Source organism: Cygnus atratus, chromosome 3, assembly GCF_013377495.2.
Source record: "Cygnus atratus isolate AKBS03 ecotype Queensland, Australia chromosome 3, CAtr_DNAZoo_HiC_assembly, whole genome shotgun sequence".
Lineage (NCBI taxonomy): Eukaryota > Metazoa > Chordata > Aves > Anseriformes > Anatidae > Cygnus > Cygnus atratus.
The window spans coordinates 78,577,875-78,593,750 of record NC_066364.1 but is presented as its reverse complement, the minus strand read 5'-3'; the positions used below and the strand labels follow the sequence as shown (position 1 = coordinate 78,593,750).

The following is a 15,876-nucleotide window of genomic DNA, read 5'->3' as shown; positions in this document are numbered from 1 at the left end:
AGAACTTTTGTTGTAATTTTAATTCTGAGGTTGTGTGAGAGGGAATTGACTGATTATAGTTCACTCTACGTGAAACAAGTGACTTTTGTTGTTTGTGATGAAAGTGTGCTGTGCTGAGGATCCTGCTGATGAGGACAGCTAACCTTTCCCTTTAGTTCCAAATCAATAAAGGGGGAAACTCTTGTTACTTTTTGATCTAAATGTCCTGTCCTCCACCTTTTGGGAGCCTACTTAAACAAATAATGAGCATAAATAAAATGAACTCATCCCTTTAAAAATGAATGATTTAATCTCATTACCACACTATTGGCATAGTTTCAAAGGGTTCTGTAACTCATTACCAGTCCTTATGCTTTGCTTTGCTTTTAATTAAACAAAGCAGAGCTTGTGATTTGAATATATAACACCTATTAGACGATGGGATGGTATCTTTAAATCTTAGCTCTGTTCTAATTTAATCATAATTCTTCATAAGAGAACAATTTCTTCTTAAAGTTTTAAATTTGTAAATACATTGACCTTTGAATTATTTAGAAAACCATATGTCTTGAACAGAACTCTCTGTCCTTTATTGTTTGCGATTATTTCTAAATGTTCCTGATTGGCAAGGCCTTTCAACATGGGAAGAGGCATAGTTCTTTACCCTGGAGTGATGTAGTTCTTTTAATTTTCAAGACAGAAATATCTAACTTACTTAAAAAAATCTGAAGTACAGCTCTTCTACAGCTTTAAAAAATTCTGGCTGAAATCATAAAATACTGCTATTGCTACACTAACTACCTCATTTAGTAGAAAAGAATTAGAGAATTTTTTAGATTGTTTGAAATACATACAAGCAACAGTAAAACATCTTTGAAAACATGTCTATATCAGGGTCTGGGGAAGGCAGACTGTGAGTTATGATATTTGATCATTTGTATTCTGCTTCTTTTTGCCCCAGTCTCAACAGTCCCTTCCCCCCCCCACCCCCCCCCCCAAATAAATAAATAAATAAACAAAACACCAGAACACCATGGTTACATTTTTGTAACCATGTATATATAATTTTAGGACTTGAGCTTTTCCTAATGTCTTGTTACTGAAATTCTTGCTAAAATCTAGCATAAGGAGACAGTATATTGGAATGTCTACAAATATTTCAGGGTTTATGGAGCTTTATTAAGCATACTATATGCTTATATATAGAAAAAAAGAATAAAGCTTTCTGATATGCTACTTATTTCCAAAACAGTTCACGTACATTTCAGTTCCTTTAACACTCAGTGAAGCACATAAAAAGCTCTGAAGGCAGAGTCCATCTCTTGTTGTGAAGAGATTCCTATATCACTTAAGCAAAACAAGTACAATGCAGGAGTACCATTCTAGGGAGGACATGGTAAAGAGTATAAATAATGAAAAGGGAGAAAAATGATGAACTGTGATGTGTGGATTCTGAAACATGAAAAGAAATGTTCCTAATTGGCAAGGTCTGCCCACATGGGAGGGGAGACATAGTTAATAGCTTGACAGAGAGATGTGTTTAAAACAAGAGTTTGAAGTAAGGTTGATTGGTACTTATAGGTAGTCTTGCAAGGGTGAAAATGTATACTCAGGCTAGGAAAATGATGAAGAGATTTTAGAGGTTGAGTCACAGTATCAATGTAGACAAATTGATGAGGAGCACAGGCAAGGAAAAGCAGGATGATAAAACAGGGAAGTTATGGCAACTGGTCTGAAAATGAGCTAATGTTGATGTCTGTGATAAAAACGTTCTTTTTAGAGTTAAAAAGAGGAAGAAGCAATAGAAATGTTGATAGATAACATTAAAAGACTTAAAAGGCTATATATAGTGGAAGACTTCAGCAGCAGCAGTTTAGGTGCCCAGTCCCTGGAGTGAAATTAAACAGGGATCTGAACACCTGTGCTTCTACTACAGCTTCTGGGGAGAATTAAGTGCTTTGAGAAGGCAATTCAAATGTTTGTGTTGAACAAAGAGTTTGCTGTAATTAGTCATTAAGAAACACATGGATATTTTAGAACTCTACTTCTGCTTTTTTAGTATGCCTAATTCTGTTACAGCTTCCCATAATGAGTACCTAAAAGACAAGCTTCAGTGGGACTCACTTTTCTGCTCTTTCATGCCAAGAAGTTTCTGTGTACTTTAGTCTTTGAGTCAGAGTGGTAGGCAAGTGTATCCTTTCACCTGCAGTCCAGAAACCATTCCTGAAAGCAGACAGATGCAACTGTTCTGTGAAGGAACTGTGTGAGGCATTCACAGACTGTTTCTGTGGTTCTCCTTTTGTAGCCACCTTTTGTTTAGTAGGCTAATGGCTAGACATTTGTCCAGGAAATAGGAGGTTTTGGATGTAGACATTTGTCGGTAAAAACCAGTATCCCAGTTTTGAGCACAGTGTCCCAAACATTTGTCTCTAGGCCAGAAACACATGGGATGATAATTTACCCTTTCCTTAATGCTGGTTCGCTTAAGCTGTGCAAGAAATGCAAAGTTCTTGGCAATAAAAAAGAACGCACAATTGAGCTCAACTGTAGCCTATAGACTAATTCATTTGATTGCAAAAGGCTTAGTCCTGTCAATGTTTATCAGAGTAGGACATGCTGAAGAACTAGGCACTATACCATCTACTTACGTGTGTTTGGCTATTAAACAAAATATAATAGCAAATGTCTTGGAAATTTTCAAGCTGAACAGTAAAGTTTCTTATTAAATGTCATGCCCTTGGGGAATTGTTTTGCATAAATCCCAAGTTACCTCTTTTCAAATACATAAATTCATTTCTATTTATAGCCGCCTTAAAAAAAAAAAAAAGGGAAATACAGGGAATTCAAGCTGATGTAGCTGAGGGAAACTGTAGAGTTATGGATTGGTATGGGCAAAAAGGAAGGGTAGGAAGGTGATCAAAAACAAATTTCAGCATTGCATTTCAGCTGTCCAGAAATCCCAGAAGAGTAGTTAGAGACATTGCTAAGACATGAGTCTCAAATGTTTAAAGTACAAAATAATATTATTCGTGGAAATGTTTTGTTGCTACTCTTCTATGTCAACGTATTAATAAAAAAAAATAAGAATAAAAAATTATTGGTTGTACCTTATCTAAGTTATTATGTAGAAAATTAGAATGCAAAGAGCAATAAAAATGTTTCCAATGCATCATGAGAGCTTCCCGTACATATATTTAGAGGGCTAACCCAGCTGCTCTGACTCATGAGTAATCCCAATTGTTCAGAAGTAAAGCTGGAAATACTTTATTAGTGATTAAATAAATAATATATTTAGAAAATACTTCTTAAAGTTTTAGGAATCTATGATAAACCTGTACGTTCCTCAAATGAATGTTCATAAAGTATTCGTACTGCGTATGCATTATTTGTAAAAATGAATGTTTAAAAGAAACACAGTTCAAATCTGAAACTCCACAAATATCTCAGTGCATCATTAATGATTCTAGTCAACATTACAGAAGTTCTCCAAGCAACCAGTCCTCATCCAGTGACCCAGGACCCAGTGGGAGCAGCCAGTGGAGACAGCAAGTGGGATATGATGGGTATTGATGATTTTTTTTAATCTTGTTGCATCTTCTTTCTGAAGCACACATCTGTGTGGATGCTCTATATCATAGATTTATCTGGAAAATCCGTTAGTAAAATATTAAGACTCTTAGGTTCACTGTAATGTAATCTGTATGCCAATAAAGTTTTAAAGTCATACTACTTAACCCTTTGGTACCAAATTGTTATTTTACAATTCAGGTAAATAAACAATTTTTAGGTTTGCTTTCCTAGGAACAAGACAGAAAGCAGCTGGTAAAACAGAACTGGAATAGAATAGTAGTTTCTCCTCCTTTAGTTTTATTGGAAGGGTATTTAATTAAAAAAGGAACTTTACAATCTTCTAAGGTTTTGTTTCCTACCGTACTTGTTCCAGTGACATCCATTCCCTAGCATTTCTCCTCAAAAAAGCAGCAATATTTCAGGTCTCTTCTCCTTTTAAATCTGTTGCAATATGTAGATGTTATGTTCACATACCTGTTAATCCCTTGATGCTGAAGGTTTTAAATATTAGCTGTGTGTTAGTAAAAGACTACCCCAATGTGCCGCTTATGTTTTAAGAATATTGCATGAGAAATCTTTCTAGATTGCTTTATCACTTTGTTGTATAAACGTAGCTGACGATGATACTTCTGTTATAAAATTTGGGCAATGGCAGTATCTACATAGCATATTATAGAAACATTCGATACTTTCCGTTTGGATTTAGGAAGCTACTTTTAAGAAAAAATGTGAATACTGAAAACATTATTTTGGCTCCTCGTCTGTAAGCAAAATATTCTTCTGGCATGCCTGTGTATAAGATAGTCCATGTAGCAGATATATATGCATCATCTTGGAGATTCCTCAAAGTATTTCAGGTTATTCAGTGAAATCTGTGGCAGCTAAATATATGGAAATAATTCAAATAAAACTATAGCTTTTTTGCTTTTTTTTTTTTTTTACAGTTTTCCTGGTGTCCTTTTGCCAGCACAGTAATTACTTATGGCAACCTTGTTTTTAGTATGTTGCTTTGTGAAATTAACTTCTGCAAATTCCACCAGAGAATTTAGAGTTCAGTTATTTAAGATTCTTCAAATCTTACATAGTTCTAATACTGCAATAGTGACATCATAATTTTACATAAAAATGACAGAGCAATGGATACAAAATACAAAACAGTGGATCTGATATTAGCTTTCATACATGCTATGAATTTGAAATCCTGCAAAAATAGTTATTTTCATGGGGCGTAGTTTATAAAGCAGTTAAACATGTTAACGTAGTTCTCGACTGCAAAACCTTGGCTACTGTAGCCCCAAGAATGGATTTCTTCTGAAAGCTCAGTGTTGTCTTGGTCTGTTCACACTTAAGGTGTAACAGTGGGCTGTTGAGAAAATTATATGTAAATATTTCTATTCAGTGTTTGGAAATGTTACTGTACTTGCTTGGTGGGAGGGATGATGACTTTAAACAAATCACTTGCAAAATACTTGCTTTGAAGAGTAAAAAGTGTTGTTGTTCATCATGTAAATAGTTCTATAGAAAAAAAAAAAAGAAGAAAAAAAGCTTAATTTTCTTCTTATGTTAAAAGGTGCCAATCCCCTTTACTCCATGAACACCAAGGTACAGGCTCGCTGGAGTGTGAAGGAGGCAGAGAACGAGAGGAAACTTTGGATGGAACCAGACATTCTGGTAATAATACATACCATATCTTAAAAAGAAATGTTCTTTGTAATGTAGTGCTTGGTGAAGTGCAGCCATGTTCTGATGTGGCGGTTTGATACCCAAAGAGCAGTAATATGACAGTGAAAGCTGGGACTGTTACAGACAGTCTAATGGAATGTGGTATGAGATATTTAGGCGGTATTTTGACTGAACTGCTCCTGAACTTCAGAAAGCTTTGTGAATGATGAAAAGCAGGTTTAGATCTTAACAATTCTGCAAAGTTGCACGGCTCTGATTCCAAAGAGTATACGGGTTTGAAACCTGATGCTAAGCCATGTGCTCTTTTCTTTGTACAGTATACTCATCTTTTTAGCATTCAGAAATTAAAACACAATTATTTATGGCAGAAACCAAGTGGCATGCACCATCGACCAAAGTCCTCAGCTCCTACAAAGACCGGGCTTTACAAAAAGAAGGCAGTGGCAAGGAGTCACCAAACAAACTTTCACATGTAAGTCTTTTACTTTAATGTCATTCGAAACTCTAAAACAAACAAAAAACCCCACACTAAACAAACAAAAATTAAACAGGAAAAAACAACAATGACGAACAAATGAACAATAAAATTAAAAAAAAAAACAACACTCTGGTTTTAAATGTATTTTTAAGGCTTGTTTCTTCTGGTAATTTACAAACCCACTGTGGGTTTTGGGAGGCAGAGTATGCTTACCTAGATGAGGGGTGAATTGAACATGCTTAATTTGTGTTTGTAAACTAAGAAACCCTAGAGGGCTTCAGTCTAGGACACTGAGATAAAAGCCTAATATAGGCTACACTCTGCTGTGTGTTTACAGCTTCATTTATAGTGGCTTGTTTAATCTGTGAAATATTTCATATGCTAAAAAAAAAAAAGTTGCATTTATGTTACCACTTGTCATGATGTGTAAAATACATGTGCTGTATTTATCAGTGAGCACTGTAAATGTGTAGTTTCTATGTTGGGAATGCTGAAAAGATTTCTAGTCTACTAGTTCAGAGGTTTGTCCTCAGTAATGGCAAAATCCTCAAATGACTTAACTATGGAAATTACACTAATGACATGGTTGGTCTATTTCTGTTGTCTTTTGTACTTACATGGAAAACCTCTTATAGTTAGTAGGAATCTGTACAATACTTTTAGACTTAGACTGGTAAAAATATAAAATCAAACCCTCTTAAGTACGTTGATTCCTTATGAGAATTTAGCCTGATACTTCTCAAAAAAAAATACTGTCATAAATAGAATCATGCTGTACAGTTATGTACAAAAATACTTCCTTGTATCTTAAGCTAAAGTATACACAAACCTGCAGTCATTATATGTAACAGTTACCATTAATCATAGTACTGAAGCGAAAGTTAAATGCTGAGTTTGCTTCACTAAGATTTTTATGCTAATAGCAGCTCTCATGATGCTGGGGTTCTGAACAGAAAAAGTTCGTGATGGACTTCTGGTAATGTTTGCATGCATATGCATGTGTGTAATGCAGGTGCAAGATAACTACATTGTACAAAGTAAGAACCAGTATCATTACAAAGATAATATGTACATGATGAGACTATTTTATATATGGTGTAAAACTGAAAAAAAGTCATTGCCTTGTAAAGGGACCTTGTAATATTCACCTGCGCATCCCCTTTTTGTTTGAGCTCAATTTGCCATTTGACACTCTGCCATCTTTTGAATAGCCAGTGAAATTTTGATATCCTTGATTTCCTCAGGCTTTTTTTTATTTGCCTTGGATGATTATCTCCTCCTGATTTTACTTTTTATTCTTATTTTAATCTTGCTTCACGACATAATATTTAACAACATGTAACAATTAGGGTCACACTGAGCTTTCATAAAAAAAATTTCTTTTGGCACAAGAAAATGCATAAAATGACCCTGAGCTATGGCCATAGTGAACTTTGAACAGTTCAAGATGTTTATATCAATAGATTTTTCCCACATTCTCAGCTGCTTGCAGAGTTGGGGGTAACTGAACATGTATGCTCACCAACATATGGGAAATCTTTGGGTGGGTTCATACACACATTGTCTTCTGAGGCTGATTTTGTCTTTGACCTTTTTTTCCCATTTCTTTTCACTTTGGTTCCATTTTACATTATAGTACAAAGTGACACGTCTTTTCTCCAGACACCTTTCTCCAACTCTCTCCTTGGAAAAACAGCTCATTCGTATTTTTATCAATTGTTACATTATTTTTAAGGAGGCAGCCGTTTGTAAAGGCTAGGATGATTGCAAATGTAACCCCTACTTTTTTTTTTATAACTTCTCAAATTTTGAGACCTGCTAATTCCTATATGGAATAGAGCTGTTATTTCTGGAAGAGCTGCCTTTTCTAACTGCTTTTATGTATGAGCAACAGCTATGTTTATAGACATCTGCTGGGAAGGGGATCTCATAAAAAAGTTTGTTACCTTCCCACTTAGTTCTGCCTAATAGAAACCCATCTGCCCTTATTCTGGCTACTCTGTCACAAAGATAAGTTAATCCAACTCTCTATAAAATCTCTTTTCAGGAAACAGAACAAAACACAAAAACTTCATTGACACAAATGCCTGATATAATTCTTCCACTTCAATTGCATGCTTAGTTGGGAGCCCTGTGACTTAAGTTACTCTCATCTGGTACACATACATTGCACTTGGCTTCAGTTCAAGTAGCCACACATCCAATTGGATTTGATCCAATAAACAGCGTATTTCACCCACACTGAGAAAAAGCCAAGGTTAATTCAGTCTTCAGTGTCCTTCAGATTTGCAGTAGGACTTGTTTAAACAAATAATTACAAATGCTTGTAGCTTTAACAAATGCTTATTTCAGCTGTTCAGAAACTCAATTTTATGGATGTTAAGCAAGTCCTATAATCAGAAAAGTCAAGTGTGATCTTATGATTTGCCATATAAGATGGAAATAGAGCCTGATGTTCACTTTTATTTGCAGTGACATCAACCTCCAGTGTGTCTAGCCTGTTGTGCAATTCATTCCATAGAAACTAGTGGTATAATTAGCTTTTGTCATGCTTTGTAATTATATTATAGCATACTGTAAAAATAATAGTGATCTTTGAATGGCACAAATTCAGTAGTTTATATGAAAATTAGGATTTTACAATTTAACTCGAGGGCGGTTCTTTTTCTGTTTGGTTTCTTCTTGCTGATAAGATTGGAGATAAAAGCTGTTCAAGCCACTCAAGCAGCAATACCCTATCCAGTAATACATCCAGCAACAGTGATGAAAAACACTTCGGTTCTGGAGATCTGATGGATCCTGAGCTGCTTGGATTAACTTATATAAAAGGGGCATCTACTGACAGTGGAATTGATACAGCTCCCTGTATGCCAGCTCCTCTCCTGGCCCCTTTGCACCTTGCTGGCAGCAGGTCTGGAGTACATTGTCGTACTGAGCAGTGGACCGAGTCTTCTGAAACTCCTGGGCTAGATGAGGAGCCAACTAAAATGTATGCTGTTCATAGCTATGCCTCTGCTATTTCTACCAGTCATACAGCTGAAGGCAGTATGGGAGACCTAAGTGAAATCTCCTCTCATTCCAGGTATGTGTTTCTTACAAATTAGGGATTTTGGACTGTAGATTGATGTTCAGAGAATTCTTTTTTGTTACAGTTGCTCTCTTTACATTTCTTTGAAAGTGTGCCTAACTGATTTTGATTCCTGTTGTATTCAATACCTACATGAGGAAGCGTAACATTTTTCAGGCAGTTTTTGATGAGTCCTCCTAAAAAGCATGACTAGTCCTGCTCCCAGATTTGATGGAGAATTTATATGCAACTTTGCAGAAATTCCTTAGGTTTTCAGAGTTGGAAAATATCCCTGAGTAAAAGTGAAATGAATTCTTCTTTTTTCATAGTATTTGCGAAATATATTATATTCAATACCAATGTGTTCTACCTGTGATCATCTGAGATCTAAAATGTTAGAAAACTTGCAACGTTACTTTCATTGATAAAGAAGGAAACTGTAAATTACTATCCATCAGCATAAGATGCTTTCATACTACTTTGCATTACATTTAAAAATAGTCATTCCTTCTCTATTTCTCAGTTATGAGTGTAGTAGGTCCAAACACCCCAGTTGTATTATTTTGACACCACCAAAAGATACTAATATCTTTTTTTTCCCCTAGAACTTCCTTCACATACTTGTGAAGGAATACAATACTATAATACATACTGTACAACAAATTATATTGGAGTTAATGATGAAGGAAATCAAAGAAATTACAATGGACAATTTTTACATATAGTGAAACTTCATAGCATACCATCCACCCTAATTTGCATTATTGTGGTGTATACTTTACAATTTTGTTTCTCGATCTGGATTTCTGGTTGTGTGCACTCTTCTTTTTGTTACCAATGTGTGTATGGTACATCTATTATAAAGCAAACTGTGAAAGTACACTTTTACAGCTGGTTGCCTTTATCTTCCAATTCCCATTTTATGCGGACTTTGAAGCTGGAGCTTTGGTCTCTGTGTGAAGGTTTTTACTCTGTAAAGGATTAGAAGGAAATTGCTTGTTCTTTCCCTCTGAATTTTCTGTTTTCAATGTCAATTAGTATAGGAAAATAACAAAAGAATCTCGTCGTGTCTTTATATGCTACTGTGATTGAATTAGTTTTGTATACTTACAATGAGTTAGAATTTTTTTCACAAGTTATGGAAGATAGTATTGACTTGCAGTATAGGCTGTTGTGAAAAGTAGGTACATGCTTTCACATTCTTTCACTACATCTGTGATAAAGTAGAAGCTCCAGATTTACTCTGCTTTATAGGCATTGAGATTTAGTTTTATAGATTAGGAAGAAATAAGCTCTGTGTTTCTGGGACTTCATCATAATGGGCTGCAATAGATTCCTAATGGCTATAATATGCATTTTCAGCACTTGTGTGGCAGCTATCATATTTAAAGTGCCACGCAGCTATTAAATATTCTCATGTTCATTTATATAGAATAAACATTATAGATCTGGGGAGGAAAAAAAAGCATATAGATTAAGTGAGTTTATCCAGGCATTTACAAAGTAGTAATTATTGCTGAGAAGATAACTTGCATTAGGAGTGACCAATTCCACTTCGGCAATAGCAGTGTTTTCAAATGATCAGCTTCTAATCTGTGTGCCAAATGCTTTTGCTACAGGAAAATGTCAGACTTGCATTACGTGACCCAACTGTTTTATTTAAACTTTGCTTACATTTCCTTCATATTATACTAGAGCGGTAAATAATTTTACAGTTGGATTTAAAGGCTGATAACACCTATACCAGCGCCTGCAGGCTTACGTTATTTAAAAAAAAAATCTCATTTTATGGCTCTGATGCTGCAACACAGTGTTCAAATAGACAGAAGGTTGAGTTAACGTGTTGTGATATCTACTGCCAAATCCCATGTATATTTTCTAACTGGTTAGAAATTAAGTTCATACTGGTTCATAATCTGTAATGATGAAGCTCTAACCTGAATGAGGAATTTATTCACAACTGCTTTATAAACGTTAAACAATAAATGTATTCTACAACAGCTAAACAGTGTAAAACTTAGACACAAGACCACAGACCGGAAAGTAATTGCTCTATAAATACAACATTTTCCATATTAAAACTCTATTCTGCTTATTGAGGAAATGAAGCGCAATATGCAGGAAAGATGGCAGTTGGAAATACTGGCCTGATTCTCTAATGTGATCAGATAAAGAAGCCCCTGAAAAAACTAATACTAAAGTCTGAGAATTAAGCCTGCTGTGTGAAACAGTATTTCAGACTACAGGACTGACTGGAGCTATGCACATTATGTCTCACAGCCATGTTGTTAATGGCTTTCTCTCTCCTATGTTATTGTCAGTATGCATATGAATTATAAAATACCTTCGGGTTACTGTAGCTGAAACAGCTCCAATGCCTTTAGTTTTGCTTTGTTTCTTACATAGACTATCATTACCATTTGGATGCCGAGACTATACATTGCTTGCTTCAACCATTGCATCGAACTCATGATCTAAAAGCAGATTTCTGTAGGCATTTTATTTCTTTACTTCATAAAAATGTCCTGTTATTTAAAATCTACAAAATGAAGTTGGATGCTCTGTTTTTCTTGGGTTTAGTTGCAAATAGAAGTCTAAAATCCTTTGAATAGTGTTCTTGCTGTCAATCTGATATGTTTTTTTTTACATTGTGCTTCAATGCTTGCTTCACCTTTAGATTTCAGTTTTTCATAACTGAATTGTTTTCTACACTATGTCTTTATATCCCTTCTTCACATATTTGCAAGGATAAGCTGGAGCAACCTTATTGTTTTTAACATCACTTGTGATATTGTCTTCCCCCCAAAACTTCATAATCTTGTTTCTACTTTTGTGGTGGAAAGGGGGAAGAAAGGAGAGAAAATTAGTTGTTTTTAAGATTAAATGTACATAAACTTTCATAAAAAAATAGTAATCCACTGCCTTAATGATTGAACTTTATTTCATGTCAAGCAGTTTAATTTGATCTAATGACATCTTTGCATGTGCATTGCTTGTATTTGACTCTGATTGGACAGTAAAGTAGACATGCCTCTTACACTTTAAGCAACACCTTCTGATCTTTTGTGGATGAATCTAATGGTCTTGGGATTGGATTAAAAGGTAGAACTGTGTTTGGTATTTGTAGCTGCTTCAGGTTCCAATCTCTAGTTTTAGGCAAGCTATTGGGTTTACGAATGCTTTGGTTACTTCAACTGCGTGATGAACTTTATTCTTCAAGGAAGGGTTTGTTTTAGTTCATTTTAAATCATTTTGAGAGTCTTCAGTAAAAGGCTACAGTAGTGCCTACTAGTGCTATTATTCGTAATAAAAGAGACTATTATAATCATCTAGAGAACTATTGTTGTTGAACTAGAATTTACTTCTGTTAATATAAAATTCTCAACAGTACTGAATGAAAGACTAGATTTAAACTGTCATGAACAGGAAAAAATAACTTGAAGTGGAAAGCTATAGAAGTTTTATAATCAGAGGGATGTTTGGAGTAATTCCTTATGTAGTTCTTGATGTAAATTGAATTATAGCATTAATAATGTGTGTATACATATTTACTGAAAATTGCACATAAAAATTCTATATGTGTATTAAATTTAGTTCTTTAATTTTAATTCACATCAGTTTGTGTTGACATTTCAGCATGTTGAATTATATGTTACTTGTTTTAAAAACTCATTATTATTCTATTATCAAAGAATTTTAATGTGTATGCTGCTGCTAAGTAGAAAATTACTGATGATGCTGCCTCTATTTTACCTTGAGAAAAAGTTAACATTAAAAAAGATAGCTGAGTGTAAGGTGAAGAGTTTCTGATTTGTTGTTTTGCATAGTGGATTTCATTTTTGCTTGTGTGTTTTCTTTACTTTTTCAGTGGGTCACATCATTCAGGAAGCCCGTCAACACATTGCTCTAAAAAGAGTGGCTCCCTAGATACCTCCAAAGTCTATATAGTGTCACAGAGTAGTAGTCAACAGATTTCTGGGTCGGTTTCAAAACCATACCACAGACAAGGAGCAGTGAGTAAATACGTCATTGGATGGAAAAAATCAGAAGGAAGTCCTACACCTGAAGAATCTGAAATTTCTGAATGCCACGAGTAAGAATTCTGTTTCAACTTTGTTTGGGGCAGGAGGGAAAAGAAAATATATTTTAAAATAGGATCGAAAGATGAAAAAATACAGATGCCATTTGACTTGTAAATGTTTGGTTTATTTCTGTACCTTTATGTATCAGATGCCCATCCAAAAAAGGAAAAAGGGACAATAAATGCAGGATGCACCTTTTTCTGGTTTCTCATCTTTTCTATCTAGCTGCACCTTTTTTCCATTTCTCTAATAAAGCATGCTGAAAGAAATTTCTGAAAGTGTGTGGAGGGAAAACCATAAGGTTATGCCAAACATTTTGAATTTCCTTTTCAAATCTCTGGGAAACAGTTGTAAAGCCACAATTTTATTGTGTCTAAAGACTTGTTCTGGAAATCTTCAGAACATTGCAGTTAATTCAAAAAAGCTTACTTCCTGATGTTTCTGTATTAAACCTTCCTATCTTGTTGCCTAATACATCAGCTAATACATTAGAAATGGCAGACATGCCCATAAACTTAGCAGTAATCTATGTAGACAATTAAAAAAAATAGTGCCTGTTGGAGGTATTTTAGTGGTTCATGTGTATCTTTTTCTGACTGATTTTAATGAATAGATAGCAACTGGTGGTTGGGACCCCACAAGACAAAGTTTAAGTGTGGATATATCTGATTCTCTTCAAGAGATTCTGCAAAATGTACAGGCTCACACTACATTTTTTTTATAGGAAGTGACATTTAATCAAAGGTACTCAGATCAGTTCTAATAAGCAGCTGTATGTACAGCTTAACAGAGGAATAACTCATTAGGAATGTGTTAGTCATAGACAGAATAAAAATGTTTTGATCAAAGGAAAAGATGCAGTACCTCAAATAAAGACAGAGATGAAACTTTCCCAGTACTTCAGCAGTAATAAATAACGTTTGTATCTGCTGTTTGAAACAAACTTTTAAATTCCTTAATCTTCAAAATCATCTTCTTTGATAACCTCATTGCTTTCTTTTTGTGCATAAGCTATTTAGTGCTACATCTCAATAAATCAGTCAGGCCTATATCTCTTGACAAATTGACACAGTGACATGCAGTACCTGATTTTCAAATGTTTAATATAAGATTACTCTGTTTAATGGGAATATGGTATTTGCATCTAATACCTTGTATTCCAATTATGTGCATAGTTATGGTAAAATTCATATTTAAAAATATAAACTGAAATATTTGTACTAGGAAATATAAACTTGAAGTCAAGCTCTTAAATTCCTTATTCTCAAAAGTAAAACAAATAAAAAAGCTGTCCTGGTTATTTGTATTTTTTCATAGTATTGTATTGGTGATTTTTTTTCATGTTTTCATCTATTAAATTGTTTAGTCATAGTGATACTCGCATTTGGAAAATGGTAGCTTCACTGATTCCTGTAAGTTTTTGCATTTTGAAGTCGATGAACCCCTGAAAAAATTTCTCTTTATTTCGAATAGAACCCTTAGAACAAAATTGCATAATGAAGCATGGCATTTAGACTGAAACCACAGTAATTTTGAAAAGCATCTTCAAGAGCTAGTTCAGTTTAAGAAATATTAATTGAATATGGCAGCACTTCATATACCAGAAAATACTTTCAGATTTTTCTATGGTTTAGAACGTCGCTTTACCTCTTTCTAGGAAAGCTTTCTATACATCACAGAGAGGAAATATCCCTCTGAGGATAATTATGTTGAAATAAAATAACATCTCTAATTAGCAATGATGATGAAAATCAGGTCAATTGCTGAATGTTGTGCCACTATAGGATATAATTCACTGAGAATTACACTTTACCATAGCAAAGCTTGTTTCCTCTCTGCTGAGGACAGAGTCACTGATTATGCTGCACTTGACAGTGAGTAATGGCTTCAAATGCATGTTCTGTGTGATTGGGAATCTCTGGTTCCTTAGATTGTATTTCCAGAGTAAACCTGTTAAAATTCTCTCCTTTCTCACTGGAGGGAATGTGAAAGATGATAATTCAGTTTGACAGTCCTTTGTTGACTGTAAATACATTTTTATATACTGATAATTAAAGAAGACAGCTGTTTTATTTGTCCAAACAGCTTTATGAAATTGCTGATAATAAAACACACTTGGCACATGGCACAATAGATTACAAATCTTCTTCAAACATTGCCATTGATGACCATAGTAATTTTGTCAGATTGTAAAGCTGGATACAATGTCACACTAAAAAATATTGATTTTCTTACTTGCTAAGGAAGTAAAAAATATATTTATGTATTTTGATTTGTGAGGAACTATTGGAAATGCTGCTATAAATACAGCCTTAGCAATAGAGAAATGTGGTGTGCAAAAAGGGAGAGAGGAAGGCTGGGAGAAACATGCATTTTTTTTTTTGTTGTTCTGAAGAATTCCTTAATATTGGTCTTTCAGTGGTTTAAGAATTTCATCTTGAACCCACAAACAGTTTTGTATGAAATGACTAGAACATGTTCTAAATAAAAGCATGCTCTGTCATGAGGTAATTTTAACAAGTTTTACTTTGTGACTGAAAATAAATGTAGTCTTTCAAATCCATGAGCGCTATTGCTTATTTTGCTAAAAACACCAATTGTTTCAACAGAGTGTATGATGATATTGATGCTGTGTCTGCATCGAGTCCACTTCAAACTTCCGTGAGGAATGCCATTGTCGAAAGCCAACAAGTGTTATCCAAAGAAGATTTTCTGAAGTTGATGCTGCCAGAAAGCCTCTCTGCAGAGGAAGGGAGGAGAAAGGTTAGCTACTTTGTTTGCATGTATCCCAGGCATAATTGTTAGAAATTTATTTTCTGGTATTCCCAAAATTGCTATAGAGAAGGCAATATCACTTTGTGCAAACTAAGTATATTCCACGGGGATGCTACGAATACTGACCATAAGTCCCAAAACATCATTTTCCACAACATGGAAATTATACCTACTTTGATTATGTATGAAATACAGTATTTGTCTAAGTATGACTCTGCTTAGCTATAAAGGTTGAGCAACTT

The 15,876-nt window shown here is 34.5% G+C and overlaps 1 protein-coding gene across 4 annotated transcripts in view; it reads left to right on the top strand.

Moving 5' to 3' along the window:
* Positions 1–15,876, top strand: part of SIPA1L2 (signal induced proliferation associated 1 like 2) — a 143,167-nt gene that overhangs the window by 103,644 nt on the left and 23,647 nt on the right. For all 4 annotated transcript variants that reach the window (XM_035561339.2, XM_035561316.2, XM_050709908.1 and 1 more), the window contains 6 exons: positions 3,459–3,542; positions 5,120–5,220; positions 5,601–5,704; positions 8,404–8,792; positions 12,646–12,870; positions 15,469–15,622. In XM_035561339.2, the coding sequence (XP_035417232.1) occupies positions 3,459–3,542; positions 5,120–5,220; positions 5,601–5,704; positions 8,404–8,792; positions 12,646–12,870; positions 15,469–15,622 (1,057 nt within the window). The remainder of the gene's footprint in view (positions 1–3,458; positions 3,543–5,119; positions 5,221–5,600; positions 5,705–8,403; positions 8,793–12,645; positions 12,871–15,468; positions 15,623–15,876) is intronic.